This window comes from Micromys minutus (assembly GCF_963924665.1).
Source record: "Micromys minutus genome assembly, chromosome: 1".
Classification (NCBI taxonomy): Eukaryota; Metazoa; Chordata; class Mammalia; order Rodentia; family Muridae; genus Micromys; species Micromys minutus.
In genome coordinates, this window is record NC_137969.1 from 145,562,750 (window position 1) to 145,583,419 (window position 20,670).

The 20,670-nt window shown below is 45.9% G+C and overlaps 3 protein-coding genes across 3 annotated transcripts in view; 2 read left to right on the forward strand and 1 right to left on the reverse strand.

Moving 5' to 3' along the window:
• FAM47E (family with sequence similarity 47 member E) overlaps positions 1–5,649 on the forward strand; it is a gene marked incomplete at its 3' end in the record, with an annotated part of 30,299 nt that extends 24,650 nt beyond the window's left edge. The window contains 4 exon segments of the mRNA XM_080911359.1: positions 159–314; positions 2,944–2,964; positions 2,968–3,021; positions 5,551–5,649. Of these exon segments, the coding sequence (XP_080767485.1) occupies positions 159–314; positions 2,944–2,964; positions 2,968–3,021; positions 5,551–5,649 (330 nt within the window).
• A 9,003-nt stretch (positions 5,650–14,652) lies between these two features.
• On the forward strand, positions 14,653–18,052 carry STBD1 (starch binding domain 1). The gene is made up of 2 exons (XM_080932306.1): positions 14,653–14,916; positions 16,413–18,052. The coding sequence occupies exons 1-2, from the start codon at positions 14,691–14,693 to the stop codon at positions 17,201–17,203; spliced, it is 1,017 nt and encodes a 338-aa protein (XP_080788432.1). The 5' UTR covers positions 14,653–14,690; the 3' UTR covers positions 17,204–18,052.
• Positions 18,053–19,962: 1,910 nt separating this feature from the next.
• Positions 19,963–20,670, reverse strand: part of CCDC158 (coiled-coil domain containing 158) — a 51,798-nt gene continuing 51,090 nt past the window's right edge. Inside the window, exon 24 of the mRNA XM_080932174.1 lies at positions 19,963–20,094. Coding sequence (XP_080788300.1) covers positions 20,018–20,094 — 77 coding nt within the window. The 3' untranslated portion in view covers positions 19,963–20,017. The remainder of the gene's footprint in view (positions 20,095–20,670) is intronic.

Sequence of the window (20,670 nt, forward strand, 5' to 3'; positions counted from 1 at the left end):
CAGTGAAACTTTGTAAAGCACCTTGGCAAGAACCAGCTATGAATTTTAAATCACGACACCTTTCCTAAGATGAGCCATAGGTTACTGAAACAAGCAACTGAGTAATAAATGTGTAAGCAACCTGCACGACAGCCCTGGGGTTGCATTACTTTCTCTAGACTCCTCAGGAGCGGAAGCAGGTGAAGATGAGGTACGGAGCCTGGTATCTGAACACCAGCTTGTGGAAGAGGCAAAGTGGGGATGAACCTTTGGTTGACCCCAAGGTCTCACACAAAGCTCATGATTGGAACTTTAAAAAGCAGCCTCAGGAGCAGGTGGGTACACGAGCTGAGATCTGGTTGTCTGAGCACGTGTGAGGGCTGTAGGCTGGGCAGGGAGGTTCCCTCAAAGTCTCACGGCGTGTGTATTCAATCAGAGGCAAGATGGTCATGGAGAGCATGTAATAAGCAAGACTTAATCTCAGGCTTCATGGTAAACACAGTACCTCTAAAGACCGGACCGCATTCCTACCGCTTTGTGTTTGAGACATGGTCTCTGTTGCAGTAAATATTCAGAATGGAAGGCTCACCTCTTTATGCAACCCCCCCCCCCCAGCCTCAGGTCTCACTCCGCAGACGCAAACATTACTCCAAAGCCTGGTAGCTTTTATGCAGGTTTATATATTAAATTCTCAATCCACAAACCGTCTACACAATAGAATGATATCTAATGGGCAAAGATACAAACTGCCCTTCTATATGAGATAAAAGACCTATAGAATCTTTAAAATATTCTATCTACCTAACGTCAATTAAGTCCACCTGGATCCAGCTCATCCTTCTCAAGCTCCATCTTGATCTCTACGCCCATCCCTGTTCCTCTTCCATTTTCTACCTTTTCTTCACTTATCTCTCCTCTGTCCAATTGTGTATACCCTAACACAAATCTACATATCACCCCTTTTGTTTACTTTAAAAAACAAACAAAAAACTTTACCTTTAAATGTAAGCTGTGTCCAACTATTATCACTTGAAAATATTCCAAATGACTATGTTTTCTCAAAGTTAATTAACTAGGGTTGGCCACCAAACTAAATTGGTCTTCAACTCTGTCAGAAATCTGAGAATGGCCAAATATCTAAAAACATAGGAAGCCTAACACCGTTTCCAGAGCTGAAAGAGGTTGTAGAGACAAATCTCCACCAGTAGTTCCCTGTTAGCAACATGTGAGAGTAACACAAATCTACAGGTCTCACCGCACAGCCTTGGCTGTCCTAGCTCTCCATGCATAGACACAGCTTGCCTCCTACTCAGAAAGACCCTCCTGCCTCTGAATGTGGGATTAAAGGTGTGCACCTCCGCCCAGCCCACAACTACCATCTTGAACAGTGTGTCCTGTGAGTAAGGGCAGGTGAGGAGCTAGACCCACCAAAGTGCTCTAATTGGTGTGATGTTGGGAAGTTTCAGGAGACTAATTGTGGAACTTGTTTCCTGTCAGCACGAGATGCCTGTCGAAGAACTCAAAGCTGCGCCTGGGAAGTTTCATTGGTAGTGTTCAGTTGCCACAGAATTTCCCTAAGAGAGGGGTCAAAGGTTATATTCCCCAGCAACAAATCCACATGGCCAAGATGTCCTTCCCTACTGTAGATAAGCTGTGAGCCTGCCTGTCTCTTGTGTACGTGCATGTGTTGGAGCAAAGGTTTGCTTTTGAAACCACCTTTGCTCTGAAATCAGGCAGATGTTGACACATGCTTCACAGGACTCTGATGAGCCCATATGTGGACCTCTTCCCTTTTACAACAGACCAGAGTGTCTCTGGATACTAGGGAGACACGTGGGAAAGTGGAACTCAGTGCAGCTATGACCAATGCTTCCTTAGGAATTGCCCATCAGTCCACTCGACCGGTTTCTCTTCCCAGCGCTGGGTATGAAAGACTGTTTTCAGGAACTAAGCATGCTTGGATAAGTTCCAAAATAAATAATCCTTAGTAGAGTTTCTGAGGGCATGGTTTTGGCGTGCCTACATTTATGCAAATTTAACTCAATATTTTATTTTGACAGCAAGAACTATTTATGATGTCTGTCAGAGTGCCTGGAGTCAGCTAAAGAAGAAGCAGTATTTTTCCTTTTCCATTTGGGCAATATGGTTGGTAAAAGGATGGCAGCGAACATTATTCATTAGGAGATCTAAACACAGGGCAGTCAAGCAATAGGATTGTTTTACAAGAATCCTTGTGAAGTCCTAGTCTAGCCTAGTCTACAGAGTCCAAGCTGGCCTAGGACTCATGGTTCTCTTGCTTTATCCTCCCAAGGGTCAAGCTCCTAGGCATGCTCAGCCATGCCCAGCCTACAGCGCTGTTGGTAACCCACACTTTCATAATGCCCGAGGGAGGATTTAGCTCATGCACTGAAGGTGTCACTGTGAACCACTGTGACAATCCTCCCAAAAACTCGAGCTTTCTTGCTAGCCTTGGCTGACTAGGTTAGGAAGGTGAAATTACCTTAAAGAGTTGAATTGCAGTTTGTGAATTTCTACATCTGCTTTTTGAGTTCAAATCAATGTAAAGAAAACCCCAAGGGATGCTTGAATATTCAGAGGAGCTGGGGACTTACAATGAGTCTGTTTTGATTAGTGTGCCCTTTGTAATTAAGATCTATAATTTGTGGGGCTGGTGAGATGGTTCACTTGCCTTCCTCATTAAGAAATATTAAAATTAAAATTAAAACTTGTAAGTTGTGGATACATTGTATCAAATAAGTTAGTTTCTAGACACCCCAAGTCAAAAGTTTGACTTGTTGCTTATCTTTCATACAATGGAAAGGGGAAAGGAGGGGCAAAAGGGTGAAATCGGAGGCTTTGGAAAAGCTCTCATCTTCTGCAACTGATGAACCGAACAGTGATAAGGAAACTTCGTGGAAGTTTCTTCCCGGCTTTTCCACGGGCTCTTTTTAACTGCTCTTTTAGGAGAAGCTGCTTGCCGGCCTTTGAGGAACAACCACCTTTAAAGACTTTGTTCTAAGCAGGGGCTACAGGATGCCCAAGGTGAGTTATTTTGTAGAACCCTGCTGAGGGCTTTGAAGAAGGCATCTGTGGATGAGAAGTACCATAGCATAATCAAGATAGTCCCCTCCCTGGCACCCACTAAGCCTCCAGAAGGGTGGGTCAAATAAAAACCCAGTGTTGCTCTCCAGATGGAGTCCTTTGTGCATGTCACTGCACAGACACCGTCTTCCTGCTGCTTTGAAGTCGGCTAACTATGCCTGGGACCAAAGTGAAGGAAGTTGGTGTGAACTGGCATAGCCTGTTACTAAGAGAGTGCCCTCCCTTAGGCCTCCAGTACTTTCGGGTCTAAGGACAACGTTACATGGCTTGGGTCAGCATGAAGTGGAGTGGGCACTTAAAATCATATCACGCAGGTGAACTCTGTCCAAACTGAAACACACAGTAGTAAAAGTTCACGTCCGGGGGTGGGATGGGGGTTTTCCCAGCTTCTCTTCTGCCCTCTCCCTGATCCAGAAGGTTTGGCCTGTAAATGTGCAAAGGGTGTACCGGCATTTTTGCATAGGGCAGGCTCACACACACCTCCAACACAAAGATCATACTAGGAGGTCAGCTGAGCAGGCCGTAGCAAGCTGTGCACCCAGACAGCAGGACCCTAGGCACATGGCACCAAAGTCATAGCTCAGAACAGGCTGCGTGTGTGTCTACCACCATGGCCCTCAGGTTTTCCAGAGGTCAGAGGTCAGAGATGCAACACTGAATCGGTTTCTCCCCCCCCCCCCCCCATCTCTCTCCTCTCTTCTTGTTCTTTTTTTATTTTTATTTTTTATATGGTTGTTGTTTTGAGATAGGGTCTTCCTGTGCAGCCCAAGCTAGCCCCACACTCACATTGTAGCTGAAGCTGGCCCTAACTTCAGATTTCTCTGATCTGCCATCCAAGTACTAGACTTACAGGTATGTGCCGACACAGCTGTCTTGGAACCTATTTCTCAAGCGCGATAGAGTGGTTGAGATTTAGTGCCGGATAAATGAATATATTGAGCATGCTCAGAAACAGCCCGGCTTTAGGTAAGTTTAAAGCATGAGGCAGAGATTTAGCGTTAAAACACTCCATCATAGATTTCAACTGCATCCCTCCTTGAGCTCTGAGCATCACTGAGCCCCTTCACTGTATCTTCTTTATACTCTCTGTATAGTCTATACACTCTGGGTTTGACATACATACAGTAGCTACTTGATCTTCATATAAAACCCACTTAAGTGTACTTATACATTTTCATATAGAGAGTATATATCTATGCTTAATACTTTATATTGCATATTATATACTCTTGTACATTATATAAGTAATATACATATTCCTATACTTGTTTTGGCATTTTAAAGGTGACCTTGAACTTCTGATTCTTGTTTTCAACTCTTAAGTGCTGAGGCTACAGGCATGTGCTACCATGACTGGCTTTTTGTAAAAACATATATACTTATACATATGTTACATATATATCATACATATAATGCTATCATTGTGTGTCTGTGTGTGTGTGTCCCTCTTTGTTCATTCTGTCATACACCTTGAAGCTCACCATTTTGTCTAGGCTGGACTGGGATTCACCAATCTCCACCGTCCCCCTCCTCAGTGCTAGAGTAACAGGCATGTCTGGCCACCCTTGACCTTTTCTGTAGGTGCCGGGGACGCAAATTCAGATTTTTATGCAACAAATATTTTTACTCACTGAGCTGCCTTCCCAGCCTTGTGTTTTGTATGTCTACCTTACTATTTTTACTGTTAGAGCTCTCCTCTTCCATTCCATGACCAAGCTATCTCAGCCAACAGGGTCTCGGCAGGAGTGAGGATAAAAAAGAAAAAAAGAGTTAGACAGCATTGTAACATGACCTCCGCCATTTTTCCCAATCTGCTTTTATACCATTCTAGGTAACATGCCAAGAATAAGGTCAGTTCTGGTCAAGGAACAAAGGCATAAACAAAATAGTCAAGGAATAAGACAATATACGAAGTCCTGTGCCATTCAGGGACTTATCAAGATGATAAGCCTACTTCCCTGCCCCAGCCCAAAGTCACGTTATTGCCCGAAGCATACATACTTCTTTGTTCAAGCCTAAAATCAGATTCCTGCCTGAGCTTACTTCCTGTCCAGGCTCATTGTCAAATTCCTGCCAAGCGGCCCCACAAAGCTCTCCACATAACTCATAATGTATCTGTATTCTGTGTATATATGCATTCACATAAGTCACAGACGAACATATTCTGTGTAGATATACCAGCGTCTATACCTTGTCCACAGTGACCCAGATAGATCCCAGGTCTTCAACAACATAAGCCTTTGCTGAGCTGGGCTGGCCCAAGCTGGGGCACAGGCCGAGGGTGAATTCAGTCTGAGTATTTATGATGATGAACAGCTACTTCTCACTCAGGTTGTCCACTTCAAAGGTCTAGCATAAGGATACCTGCCAGACTGAAGTGTTTATTGTAGCAGGGGGCTGTACAGTTTTCATTTGTCATTCTAATCAAGAAACTTCCTCCTTTTTTTTTTTTTTTATTTTCTCCTGTAGTTCTTTGAGAAGATACACGTGGAGGAGAAAAGTAAATCTGAAAACATTAAGACTCCTAAAAAACTCACACAAACAGAGGGGAGTCCTGGGAGAAAATGAGTCAGCATATTGTGGATATTGCACCATTATTTTAATTATTAAGTAGAAAATAGCAAGTGTTCTCTGTGGAAAATTCAACCTGGCAGCAACTGTAAATATAAATAAAACCCAAAACAAATGTTTTTCTAAACAGCTTTCTAAATGCTTTATAGTTCATCATTTTTTGTATTATTTTTAGCTATGTATACCTGTGTATGTCTGTATGTGGATATGTGCACATATGTTTAGGAGCCCTCAGAGGCCAGAAGTGTTGAATGCCCTGGAGCTGGAGTTACAGAGGGTTGTGAGCCACCACGTGGGTGCTGGGAATCGAACCTTGGTCCTCTGGACGAACAATGAGTTCTCTCAATGGCTGGTCCAACTCTCCAGCCTCCACTGACCAATGTTTTATTTGCTTGTTTGGTTTGGGTGTTTGGCCTTCTTCAGGAAGAGTCTTGCTATATAGCCTAGGCTGACCTCTAATTAGTCAATTAGTTATCCCCTGTGTTAGCCTCTTAGGGGTTAGATTTACAGCTCTGTACTGAAGAGTAAAAGGTTGTCAAAGGACACTGATTCCTTGCCCTAGGGATTTCCTCTGCCGCTCCCAGGAAATCCCACCCAGGAAATCCCACTTTCTTGAGATTTGAGTTCCCAAAATACCACAGAAGGTCCGGATGACCTCTGTGGAATGTTCCAACTCCCTAGGTGTGCCTGGGGGTGTACTGATAAAAAATGTATGATTCTTCCCCTTATGAATTTCCTCATTCCCCCTGTCCTCCCCCTCCTTTGTGATTTTTGCCTTTATAAGCCTGTTACAAGTTCAGGCCGGGGTCGAACTCCTCTACCCCTGCGTGGTGTATGAGTCTCGACCCCAGCATGCTGGCCTGAGATCTCACTCTTTCACTTTCAATAAACTTCCTCATGCGATTGCAGCAAGTCTGGTCTCGGTGCCTCGCTGGGTGCGCGCGTCTCCTGAGATTTGAGTGAGGGTCTCCCTTCGGAGGTCTTTCAGTACCAACACTACTGTTGCACACATACACACACACATATACACAAAATACATTTGTATATTTACCAACTATGGGATCAATATCCATGTATAGTCCTCTCATGTTATGAAAATTACATAATCATGTCAATTCTCTGTAAAAATAAAATCATAGGTAAAGTCACAGTTACTGTATTGTTACTACTTTGAGTGAGAACCTGACCCAGAATGATTGCCTCTTTTCTTTCCTTACAGTATTAGTATTTTCTTTCATTGAGTCAAGCTAACCGAGGTGTTTTCTCCCCTCTTGGGCATGTCAGTCTTGCTAATAAATGTGTACTTAGAGCGAAGGTCATTGGTCAAAATGTTTAAAGAAAAATCAAGCTAACAAGTTCCATTACTTTTTTTTTTAAAGATTGAAGATTGTGTGTGTGTGTGTGTGTGTGTGTGTGTGTGTGTGTGTGTGTATACATGCATGTGGGTACCCACAGAGGCCAGTGTGATCTACTCTGTTCTGAGTTACCAAGTGATGCTGACACTGATGAGAGAACAGGTTTCTCAATGAGCTGGTATCAAGTAGAAAACCATAGCGGTGAATAAGCATTCAGTAAGTCTATAAAAGCTGGTGTGGGTGGACATCGGCTAAGCAAGGTCAGCAGATCTAAGCATGGAACAATTTCCTAGAAAAAAAAAAAAGATTACACATCGTTCTTCCTGAAGACTCCTTCAGCCTGTGGCCACCATCACCCCTTCAAGTGTTCATGGTTGTATTTATTGAACAGGGTGGAAAACATTGCATGGGGGACACTTTACAGAAGCCTTTAAAAGAGTTTTACAAGGGCTGCAGAGATGGCTCAGTGGTTAAGAGCACTGACTGCTCTTCCAGAGGTCCTGAGTTCAGTTCCCAGCAACCACATGGTGGCTCACAACCATCTGTAATAGGATCTAATGCCCTCTTCTGGTGTGTCTGAAGTCAGCTACAGTGTACTCATACACATAAAATATTAAAGAAACAGTGTTTTACAAGGGATTAAGTCATTAAGGGATTCCAACTGAACCAAGTGGCACAGGAAACAGACAGTACTGCAGAGACCTTTGTTTATCAAGCAGTGTCTGAATGCTGTCTTCGAGATTTACGGTAGATATTCATTTCATAAGATGGCTCTCAACCTCCCTTCTGGGTGTGATAAGGCTATAACATTGTTCTCTTTAAAGCAGCTTAAACATACAGGCCAAGCACACAGTAGGACAGCAGCCTTGGGAAACTTCAAGGTGCATTATTAACTCCGGATGAGAGGCCCAGCAAGTCTCAGTCTCTTAGAACGAGATGTTTTTATCATACTGAATTGCCTCAGCTCAGGAGCAGAAGGCTGGGAAGCATAAAATCCTTGGCTGTATCTCACGAAGTCCTTCTCCACAGTTAGAACTGTGCAGAATCCCAAGACGGTATAGCTCGGGCCTATCGTCTAATAAAACCATGGAACCATTGGGTTAGGACCACACTTTCATGGTCTCATTTAACTCTCAAATGCCCTGCCTCTGAATTCCAGCCAGATTGTATTTCTACCTTCTTAAAACCTTACAACAGAGCTCAGGCTTAAAAATAAGTTTTATCGGGGACACCCAAATCATAAAAAGGGTGAAATGCTTAAAATTCTAAGAAATTTCTTTGTCTTGATTTTCAGCACCACCCTGGAATTGGGCCATAATGTCCAGCTCCTAACATGAAATTGTGTTGGCCTTTTAGTTGGCTGGTCGGACTTAGAGAATATCACATGAGGTTAGAGGAGCAGGCTGAGAAAGCGTCACAGCAGGGCAGGCGTGGTACACTGTGCAATTGATTGTTTCTTCGACTTCTGCTCCGGCCCAGCTCTATATAACTTTGCAGCATAGGGCCTGGGCTGTAAAGGCCTTGGCACTTAGCAGTTGAATGATGATTGGTTATTCTTTCCCCTCTCATCTCCAGTAGGAATGATCGCAATAAAAACAGTCTTATCTCCAGTGATGTGGTAAGGATTAGAGAAACATTACAAGTGCTTAGAACAGACCCTGGCACATCGCTCACACATACTGGATGTTAGCTGACACCCAGGCGTGGTGGCTCACATAACTCCTAGTTAATGACAGGCACCTGTCACATGGCTACCAACTATCTCAGGATCAGCCTGCTGTATTTAACTACTGCCCAGCAAGAAACCAAGAGGACAGTTTTATGTCACTGGATTTGTGGCTTAGCTGCAGAACACTGAGTGCCCCAGCTAAGCCTCTTTCTAGACTTTTTGATGTTCTATCCAGAGCCCTACCTGTTGCAAATGCTTCAAGCACTCTGGCTCCGTGGGCTCAGAGGGTCGGCAGCTTCTCAGACTGCTGAATGAATGAACTGAGGTAGCATATCTAAACCAGGCTTCCTGGCCACTTCACAGCCCTTGGGCTAAGAGTGAGTGTAAATGCAGCTTTTAAAACCCAAGTGGAAGTGTAAGCAGCTCGCCATCAGGTCGTATATGCAACACGCAGATGAAGTAGCTATAAACAAAATGAGAACACAGAATATAATGTTGTTTAACTAGGTGACGTTCTTTACTGTTAGCTGGATTATGTGTGACTGAGCATTAGGAATGGCAGTTTGCACCTGCCTGTCCTCTGAATTCCTAAATGGTTTTCGTGACTCTGGGATTAGTGTCCTGGAGACTAATCATGAAAAGGTGGTGGAGCTCTCTTATTCTCTGCCCCTTCTCTCCCTGACCACTTTCTTCCCTCCCCTCTGGCCTCACTCCACCGGTTCCTGGTCAGCCTCTTCTCTCTTTCTCCCCCCCCCTTCTCCCTTCCCAATTCCACTTGTCATGCCCTAAATAAATTCTATTTTGTACTTTCTAAAGTGGTGGGAAGCCATTAGACTAAGATGTGTGTCTGACTCTGGGGAGAATGAAGACTGAAGTAAGGAAACTTTCAACCCCAACTTGAAGTGCATAGAAGTTCCAGAAACTCACCCTGGAGACAGGACAGTCATCAGGAGGACCATCAGCCTGCTTGGTCCTGGGCTAGGAGGAGCCTAGAGGCGGGCAGCACAGCCTCGGTGTGACAGTGGACTATATTCAGGGAAGCACCTGTCCCCAGGAACCGGGTATTTTTGTTGAAGTGATAGTTGGCATAGTTTCATGGGTTGGGAGATTGGGGCACTTCAAGCCATTTTCCTCTTCCCACATGCTCCCACGACAGCACTGAGGACTCAGCCGTTCTTAGGCAATGCTGTATCTTCTTCACCCCCGAGCTCTGGAGAAGCTACAAACTCAAGTTGCATTGTGGGTAGTTGGGATAGAACCCAGACCTCGAAGTGTTAAACCCATGCTGTTCACTGAACTTGGCCTTAGCCCTGGAACCCTGATTTATAACTGGTCAGTTACAGACACAGGTGAAGCTATCCTAGGCTTGTGAGTGGTGCCCAACATGGTGAGTGGGTGCATTATCGGGGACCAACACAGCTAGATAAAGCCTCCAGGTAGATTCTGCCAGAATTGAGCTGGATAAGAGGAAACACAGCTAATTTCGATGAAGAAGAACTTTCTGGGTGGATATGGAGAAAGTCCCACACGTCTGATCACAGAGGCTGTCTGCAGGCTGTGCTAAGGGATTGGGGGTGGGACTCATGCACTGTTCATTCACGCAAGGCTTCTGACTATGCCTGCTAACTTTCTCAAATACGAATGGACTTCCCTGTGCTGTATTCTAAAAGGCTCTACCCCACACTACACATGTAAATGCACTTCCTTAAGGCCTTATTCTTAGAACCTGCCTAGAGCTACAGATGTAGATGTACTTGATAATAGCCCTGACAGGGCCTAGCACTGAGGCCATATTCCTGCCTTGGCTAGCCCCAAAATGTCCTGGGATAATATTAATATTACTTGGCCATCAACTGTTCAGAGGTGCCAAAACAGCTCTTCACACTTTTCCAGATGCCCAACCCATTTTCTTGCCAAACTTTGCTTCTGGGATAGATCCAGGCACCTTTCTTGTATTTTCCCCCTTTCTGATTTTGAAGCCTCTCTCTATACTTGTTTCTTCAGTCTGGGATATCTGCTGTCAGTTCAGTCCAGAGGAGAAGAAAAGAGTGTCCTTCCTGCCCTAGTCTGTCTGAGAATTTGTTGCGTATTTGCATATTTATCAGTCTTCAAGACCACACAGCTATCTGCCCTTGTCTGGTGTTATCTGGTAACTTTAAGCTCGTCCGTCCGACGTAATTATATCCAAACAGCTTCCTGTGTCCGGCACTCTTTAGTGACAGTGTCTTGGATTTTGTTCCTTAACCTTGTACTTTCACCATTTTCACCGCACGGTGAGTTTTATTCTACTTGAAACACAGGGTTTAAAGGAGCACAATTAACGTAGCTCCGCCCCGACTAACCTTGCTCCGCCCCGACTAACCTTGCTCCGCCCCGACTAACCTAGCCCCGCCCCCTCCCCCCATGGTGAACTAGCTAGTGTTTCCAATACAGATTCTCCATTTCTAAAGGTTTCATCATTACCAAGCAGCTCAGCCTGGAGTTCATCCAGGTGCCAAGATGAGTCAGAGGTTTGCAAACAGTTGCAGTTAGAAAATGTCTCTATGAAACCTGAGGCTGGGAGGTTACAACGTGACCAATTTGCAGAGAGGGTTTGCTTGCAGAGAATGTCACATGGAGGCACAGGCGCAGCATTTGACAGAAACCCACAGGTGCTGTGGTACATCCCCAGAGAGCCAGGGCTTGGAGAGAGAGGAATTGGAAACCAGCAGTGCCTGCAGTGCTGAAATATTCCCGGAAGGCAACATGATGTCATGCATCCAAATTCACACACTCAGCTCTAAAAGGTATGTGTTGAAATGTGAACAAGGTTTAACCACCAGCAGGATTTGGGATAGCCAGAGGCTCTGGGTCCCAGGGTCTGGGATCAAATCTCTTGTTCAGCCACGCTCTGGATGACCTTGAGCAGATCTGGCCTCTGATGAAATATGCAAGAGATAATCTTGCTGTAGCACTTAGGGGCCAGCATCCACTACCTCAGCTGGGCACTCAATGAAAAGCAACAATAAAAGGAAGGGTGATGATAAACGAGCCTTTCCTCCAACAGACTCTCCGACCCTCAAGGGACAAGTTACAAAAACAAGTAGATCCTAAGAAAACCTCAGGCCTTGTGCTAAGAAGTTCCTATGTTCAGAATTCAAATAAAAAATGGCATATGCATCTGAGAAATGGGAGGTTCTGAGTGGAATTCTGAGCTGAGGAGAGCAATGCCAAGCTTTCAGAAAGACTTTGAGGAGGGTCAAGCTGAGAATTGTTGCAGAGTGCAGCAGAGCTTATGCAGAGGGAGATACACAGATAAGTCTGAACAGGGTGCGGATGCTAGACCAAAGACGCAGAGGTCAGTGGGAAGGTAGCGAGGTTTACTCCGTTCCACTCTTGAAAACCTCTCTCCAGATGCAGAGAGCTGGTAAGGAGGGAGAGGCTTTGCACACCAAACAACTCACAGGCATCAACTCGATGTCCTTCTGTCTAAAGCAGTTCTGACTCTACCTGAAGTCAGTCTGTTTTGGTCTTATACATTAAAGGCTCAGTTTAAGATTCTCCGCATGTCAGCCATCAGTCGAAGGTCCACAAGTTTTCTGATTCTATTGACTGATGAACTTCCATGATCCAGCAACCTTTTCCCTGGGTTTCATGATTTGCTAGAATTCAAGAGGACACGATTCTAATTCTCCTTCATTTATATCTTTCTGACTATCTACCTACCTCTCTCCTCTTTTGGGATCATAAGTTCACAGAACTCAAGACAAGCAAGGGCTTATGCTCACTGGAAGGTACATGCTATGGTTTGGATATTCCAAACTGTATAATGGTGAGCCCGAGTTCACCATTAAATCTCTAATTAAAGACATGAAATAGAGCCGACAAAGAACACACAAGTTCTGTGTAAGTCATGCTTGCAAGTCAGGTGGGGACCTATGTAAGCAGAGGAAGCCACTGTGGCTGGACAGGACCATTGAGGGTGGGGCCTGAGAGGTCATGGGGACAAGTTTTCACTGGAGACTCCTCCATGAAGGCCTGACAGAGCTGCAGTTGGATCTGCTAGCCTCTAATCTGAAGACAGGCATCAGCCGGTGCCTTGTGACTCAGTTTAGCCTGCAGTGATGCCTTTACCTGGTGAGCTGGGTTGGCAGCTTGTCCTTTCTTTTCTCATTAAGCCCTCCATATAACCCGTGCGTCTCTCCCACCTCTCTTTTCGTCTGTATCTCTCTGACTGTCTACCTGTCTTCTTGGCTTGGATCTTAAATTGTCTACATTTTAAAATGAATTTTAAAGTATATTCTGACCATATTCTCCCCTCTCTGTCGCCTCATTTCAGATCCTTCTTGTCTTCCTACCCACCCACTTCATGTTCTCCCCTTCTCTTTCTCAAAAAAGAAAACGATAAAAAATATCAAAACAATGTTTTTTTAAAAAAGAAAGAAAATTAATAAGACAAAAATAATAAAACCAAACAAAGCATGGAGCCTGTGTGTGTTGATCTGGAACGTGGCTGATATACCCAGTGAGGTTCCGCTGGAGAAAACGGATTTTCCCCCTTCCAGCAGGCATCAATCACAAATTGCTTCTTGGTCAGGGGTGGGACTTGGTGCCCATGTCCCACACACAGTGCTGGGTTGTCTAGTTTGGGTTTCTGCAGGTGTTGTTCTGTGTGCAAGGCACTGTCTCTTCAGAATTGTCTGCCAACCCTGGCACCCTCCTCTTCCATTTAGATCCCTGAGCCTTTGGGGGGGGATTTAATAAAGCCATCTCATTTAGGGCTGAGTGCTCCAAAATCTCTCTGTACACACGGTCCAGTTGAGCAGCTTCTCGGATGAGGGCTGAGTGGTGCTCTCGTGTACAGGTAGATGAGTATCAAATGATTTAACTTTGTTCCCCACCTCTCCACCTGCTCCATGGGAACTGCAGCCTATGCCCAGAGAGGAGCAACCCACCAGGAAGTAATTCCCTGTCAAGAAATGCTGTGTGATCTTTTGTGAGTTCGGGGATCCAGCAAGGAGCGCTGTTGAGTGATTGATCCTTCCAGGAGGAGCCGCGTTAGCAGTAATTGCAAGGCATATACTTTCCAGCCTTAGCCTCAGCAAACAGGATGCGAATGTTTAAGGGAAAAACCCCAGGTCCAAAGTAAAAAACAAACAAAAACAGCCTTGGCTCATTACCCTGAAGTAGGTGTGCACATTAGCAGTGTGAGCTAACTCTTCCTTCACAGGACTTCTGTTGTGGGAGGAACAATTTAAGTTTAGACACAAAACACTTTGAATCTATGATGCTTTGGTAAAGGCTTTATTCATATTTACTTGAAGGGACTCCGTCGCTGGGCAATATCCAGTTCAGCTGGGTGGGCGTGCATTGAGCAGCAACAAGCGCGACAAAAAGAGATCAGAAAAGGCATGTTGATGCACGCCTTTAACTCCCCACTTAAGACGCAAGATTTGAGGCAGCCTGGGGTATGTAAAGACTTCTAGGCTAGTCTGGAACCTTTTAAAAAAATTCTGTAGGAGGCTTGAGGAGGAAAGATGGACAGGACTGGTGGAGGTGGTGAGCCTTTATGTAGATTATTGCCAAGAGGTTTGAGAAAGCTGGGGAGGGAGTGGAGCTTTCGCCTAAGCCTCTGAGCCCTCCCCGGCGACCCTCACCCTCTCTAGCCCCGTTTGTGCCAACAGTCCAGAGACAGCCCAGAGCATGGAGCCCTTACCAGCCTCGGAGCTCCGTCCCCCCCCCCCCCCCCCCCCCCCCCCCCCCCGTCTGGCTCGGCGCTGTGAGCAACCAGGCTCTTCTGGCGTGGGATAGAGTAGAGCGGAAGCGTGGAAGGACCCGGAGCGGTGATGAGGACGAGCGCCGGGTTGCAGGGGCCGGAGGCGGAGCGATCGGGGCGGGAGGCGGGGCGGGGAAAGTTCATGGAGGGCTGGGCTGGCTGCCAAGGAACCGTAAAAGGCTGGGGCGGGCGGGGTAGGTGTGGCTGTGCGGGTGAGCGGAGCCCTGCACCGGGCTCGTAGTCTCCCTCAGCCTCAGCCATGGGCGCCGTCTGGTCAGCCCTGCTGGTCGGCGGGGGTCTGGCGGGAGCGCTCTTCCTGTGGCTGCTGCGGGGCGACCCTGGGGTCCCGGGGAAAGACGGGGGTGCGGAGCCGCAGAAGGACGTACCTTCAGGGGATGCTGCGGCCCCGGGAGGCGGTCCGGGTGGTGGTGACAGTGGCGGCCTGAGCCCTGAACCTTCGGATCGGGAGCTGGTCTCCAAAGCAGGTAGGTATTCGTCCTCCTCTAGAGCCAGTTGTTTTGAAGCTCCCCAGGGAAGGGGAACCGAAAGGTACTTGCAACTGTGCGGGTGGGTTGTGGTGGACCAGCTTCCCCGACCCCGGACTGAACTCTCTTCGGTCCTTATCGCGTTCTGGGCTTGTCCTGTCCTGGGGAAGCCACGCGGGTCCTCCAGAGGCCGCGCCCACCTCCTGCCGCCTCAGCGGGCACCGGCTCCTCTGCCTGGCTGCGCTGGGCTCAGCACGTGAGGCTGGCTTGGGGGCATCTCACACAAGTTCAGTTTCTGATGGAGCTGGGAGGGACATCCTCTAAGTCCTGACATACCACACCCCTCTTTAGATCTGGGGCTTACGAGCATTGAATACTCATGTCCTACGTCTGGACAGTTCTTTCAGGAAAGTAAAATTGGGCTTAGACTTGGGTCATGAAGGCCACTGTAGGTGGGGCTATGCGCTGGCCTCATGAACACTTAAAACAGCCCAGGGTGGTGCCTACTAGAGAATTCATCTGATGAGAATTGTCACCTAAGTTTAAACCTTCATTTTATAAACCCTGCAGCAGGCAGTCAGCGTGCACTGGCACAAACCCTAACCTCCTGTGCCCTTTACCGGCTGCCTGGCAGAACTTATTTTTAGTGGTGGTCATTTGTAGCTACTACGTGAAAATCTTTCCCACAGCTGGGTTTTGATAAACAGTTCATTGTTTTCTTCATGAAACTGGGAATTCGGAGTAATATTTGTTGACTTTTCAGTTCGAAGCTCATGTATTCAAAAGAGGCAAAAAATATAGCAAGAGTTCTCCCAACCCCCTGCTGATTTATGGGTTTAGGGCATTCGGCTTATAAGAGAGGTAGCCAGGAAGGAAACCAGGTTTTTAGAGGACTTGGATTGTATCCTTTTAAGAATGTTTTTTATAACTCTGTATGTACTTATAAAAGGGGGTGGGAGTGGGATAAGAAACTCATGTTTGTTGAAGACATTCCTTTTCTCTCAAACCTTCCCACCTCTCTACCCCCCAACTCGGTCATACTCTTGGTATTCCTCACACTGACTGCTCTGTTGCTCTGCCCTCCTGTTAGCTGGAGCTGGCCCTTGTCTTGCATTCACTTCCAGGGAGTTCAGGTGTACTCTCAGGTGCAGGGTAGCCTTTGTAGTCTTTTGTTCCACAGAAGCCACCCATATGCGAGCCTGGAGGCTGGGCTGAATTCCTGCCCCAACCCCTGGACAGATTTTTTTTAATGACAGGAGCCAAGTGGCTTAACTTTGGATTCCTGCCGTCACGAGACTGCATCCTGCCACTTCACTGCTCAGTGTGCTTTTGATCCCTGGCTCTACGAGTGCTCTTAGAGCAGTGTTGGGAATATGCAAATAGGTATTTGATTATTTTTTAAACAGGGCGCTGAACTGCCCATAGAAATATAACAGCAACCAATTTTCTGAGTTTGTTTTCGAACCACCTAATGTTACTGCACTCTCCTTTCTTAGAGCATCTTCAAGAAAGCAACAGACATTTGATTTCTGAGAGCAAAGATTTTGGTAACCTGCCGGAAGCTCAGAGACTGCAGAATATTGGAACAGACCAGGACAGTTCCAGAGAGTATGTTCCTGTTGGAAAGATACCAGACTCACACTCCAGGGCCAACTCAGAAGTGTCAAGAAATCAAAGCCCATCATCTCATGGAGGAGAATGGAGAGTCCCCAAGGAACAAGAAACAGCTGTTAAAGTAGCTGGCAGTGTGGCTGAGAAGCTGCCCTCCAGCAGCCTGCTCATGGACAGAGCCAAAGCAGCCAGCCTTGCACAGTCGGCAGGCCACGAGGACTGGGAAGTGGTGTCCAGACACTCATCTTGGGGGGGTGTTAGTTTGGGGGGCAGTCTTGAGGCCTCTAGGTTAAGTCTAAATCAGGGAATGAAAGATGGCAGAAACAGTCTTGTGGGAGGAAGAGGCTGGGAAGTAGATGGGAAGGTGGTGTCTCTGGAACGTCAGCAGGTCAGCATCCAGTTCAGGGTGCATTACGCCACAAGCACGGATGTGCAGTTCATTGCAGTAACTGGAGACCATGAGAGTCTTGGGGGATGGAACACATACATCCCACTCCACCACTGCAAGGACGGGCTGTGGTCTCATTCTGTCTTCCTGCCCGCAGACACAATGGTAGAGTGGAAGTTTGTATTAGTAGAGGATAAGGAAGTTACTCGCTGGGAAGAATGCAGCAATAGGCTCCTACAGACGGGCCACGAGGATAAAGTGGTTCACGGGTGGTGGGGGGTTCACTGATTCGACCTTCGGAGCATCCAAAAGGCTAAGGCTGCAGAGTACACAGCATAGTTTCAAGTAAAGGTGGTGTGATTTCAATTGTAGCCATCAGGGTTCTTTCAGATTTGCTAGTGTGGCTTTTGTCCAAAATGTAGGAAGATGTATGCATGCAGATAATGCTTCCTGTAAGCTGGCTCGTGTCCCTTGATGTATTGACTGGCTTGTGCTGACACATCATGACTTGAGGGATAGATCATCCTGGGTAGTTGGTTTGGCTACACCTAAGGTATGGACTACATGTGGGCAAGGAGAAGCTAACCTACGGCACAGGTACAAGGCAGAGCACTTAGGAGATCTTAGACTAGGGAGATTACAAAAAGCCTCATCACACGCAGCTAAAGCAACACTGTTTACATTTGATGATGACATCATAGGGAACCGACCAGTAAGGATTGGAGTGAAACTCCAAGGCCCCGTTAGTTTTTATTCCTTTTAAAATGCTGAGGACAGCAGGTGAGACATTAGCAGGTGTGTTTTTGTCTGAGTGGTTGAAAGCCTACTCAGAGTTGGTCATCCAGGAAGCAGAGCCTGAGGGGTTGGATGAGATGCTGAGGCTTGAAGGGTACAGTTCTTTGAGGACTGGGAGTACCAGGTCTGGTGCATCCCTCCTTTCCCATAGTGCCCAGGTTGGACGTCTCTGCTCACTGCCCTGCCCCATTCCCCAGAGACATCTCTCCATCTGTTAACTCTTCACTCCTTACATACCAGCGAGTGAAAACCTACAGGACCATGACACAGAAGGTCTTTGCTCTGAGAAGAAAAATTAAGCATTAAGTTATGAGTGAATAAACCCCGTGCTTTAATCTCTTTATTCAGTGTCTGTTATTTGTCTCCATTTTAGTACTATAACCCAGATACAAAACCACTATATTTCACATACAGAGAAGAACAAGCCTCAAAAGTTACGGCAGATGCCATATGGAGAGTCTTTTCCCTCCCTTGGACAAAGTTTTAAATGCCCCCCCCCCCCTTTTTTGAGAAAGTCTTATTTTTAAAACTTTGTAGCTCATGCTACAAAAAATCTGAGGCGGGTTTTTTTTTTGTAGCATAGGCTTAGCCCAAATTCACTATGTAGCCAAGGATGCCCTTGAAATTGATCCTCCTGCCTACATCTTTCAAGTGCTTGGGATTATAGGCATGTGCCACCACATCCAGTTCTCTATGCACACAGTCTACAACTGAGCTACAGCCCAGCGTTGTTTCAGACAGGGTAGCCCAGGCTGGCCTGGACTGTATTTAGCCAAGGATGACCTTCAACAGCTGATTTTCCTGCTTCCACCTTTCAAATGCGCACAAGAAATGAGGCTGTGTCTATGGGCTGAGACAGGTATTCTAAGATGCCCTGTGCTGTTCTGACGAAAGTCTAGGTCTAACTGAAAGCTGCATTAGAGTTTGTTTGGAAGCTTTGGACTCTTCTGAGTTTTTAGACAAAAGTCTATGCGTTCTGCTTGTGTACCTCACAATGTGATCACAGAAGGCACTGCTCATTACTTCACAAAGCTCAAGCATCCCTATGAAGTAATTTAAATAATTTAAGCAACAATTTAAGTAAAAGTTCCTAGAATTCTATTTATCGTTATCTGAAGAAATTAAAGCTTACCTTTCATTAAAGCCCACTGACTTAAACAAATCATGCTATGTATATACTCTTATGTCACTTATAATTAAATGCAAATCTATTTGAATCATCGTTTGAAGTTAGGTGTGCTTCAGAACAAGGTTCCTCTGAGAGAGCATGTACATCCTCTTCAGGGTCCCTGCTGGCTGCTTTGTCAGTCAGAAGTATCAGGCCTTCTAGGCAGCATCTTCCCTCCTTATGAGTCCCCCGATCCCCTTCTGCCTGTGGTGCCACCTTGAGGGCCCTCCCAATCCTTGGCATCCAGTCTGTGGGAGGAAAATCACTTGAGAAAAAAACTCCACAAATTCAGTATTAACACTCTGACCTGAAGGTAGCCCACAGTTCTCTGTTCATTCCACCTGTGGGAGCTGGCCAAGGGACCATCCCTAGAGGTGAGGGACATGGGGCTCCAACATGGCCTCCAGCTAAGCAGCTGTGTCTCCATAGCAACGGTGTACTCGGAAGTGGAAGAATACATTTGGGGGCATTAACCCTGCCACATTGTCTCTACTGTTTGGCACAAGTGAAACTCCTGTGTCTGTCCTTGCATAGGTAGATTTGGTTTGATACAAACACTCCTGCTTTATTACAGTTTAATTAAGGTAGACCGTATTAATTCAATGTAGAAGTTATCTATTCATTTGTTAAAGAGTAACAAAGTATTTTCCTTCTTTAGTTTTATGCAAGAGAAGAGATTTCTAAGTTTTGGTTGGCACCAAAGTTTTGTTGATTGCTGAAATTGACAGAACAAACAATGAGGTCAAGGTCACAGGAAAGCTGGAGTCTGTCCTTCTGCTCCTGGCCCTGCACCCTTTACCTTTTATACCGTTTGAGCCCCTTCCCCAGGTTCCTAAACTCAGAATTTGTTAAAGCAGGAGGAAAAAAATGACTCTACTATCTTAGAACGAGTAAAATAATTTAAAACAATCATACCAACATGCTAGAACTAATACATTATAATGTATGAACATTCTCAAGTTTAATGGATAGTGTTCCAGTGAGAGCATTCAAGAAGTTTATTTCAAAATAGTGTACAGGACAGGGTATCTTTTATTAAATTTCACATAAAAAGAAAAAAATTTTACAGGGCACTAATTATAAGTAACACCACAATTAATCGGGTGTCAGCGCTCTGTAGAGAGCAGCCAAGCAACTCGTCATTTTAGTAACATTTTTTCCTGGTCCTTCACTTTCTGAATCCTCTTTTCTTGATTTCTGATCATTGAAGACATTGCTAAAATATCAATAAAATAAAGTTAGATTATAAAGTCAACTCTGGTTTTAAACCCCTTCACACTCATCTTCAAGGAGGAGCTGTCAGCCTTCAGATCAGAGCCACTCTGAGCCTGAGGTGCATAAGACTTAGCACTATTGTAACAAATGTCACATCCTCCAGAAGCAGGACCAGATAAGGACATAAATCAAGCACTTCAGGAGGGTAACAGGAAAGCCTCCTGTCCTTCCATCTCTGGGGCCAAACTTCATTTCCTGTAGTAGTTTGAGGAGTTTCTCTGTGTCCTGTGCACACGAGCACAGTGGGAGCCTGTCTGGTTATGGCTTCTGCTTGTGCTGGGGACTCAGCCCACACTCTCGCACATGCTAGGAGGCCTCTTAGCATCCAGCTCTAAACCCATGCAATTTACATTTTGATAAATTCTGCCAAAAACCTCCAATGATATTTGCTCAGAACTTTAAGCACCATCTTTCCAGGCATTGCATCTGGCCCAAGGCACTGTTCCTATGAAACAGATGCCTCTAGCATGGTACAAGCAGGAAGAACTCAGAAAGCATGGGTGTAAGTGGGACCCCA

Coding starts and splice junctions, on each gene's coding strand:
- STBD1 (XM_080932306.1), top strand. CDS start 14,691: ATGGGCGCCGTCTGGTCAGCCCTGCTGGTCGGCGGGGGTCTGGCGGGA. Junction 14,917..16,412: donor GGAGCTGGTCTCCAAAGCAG/GTAGGTATTCGT, acceptor CTCCTTTCTTAG/AGCATCTTCAAGAAAGCAAC.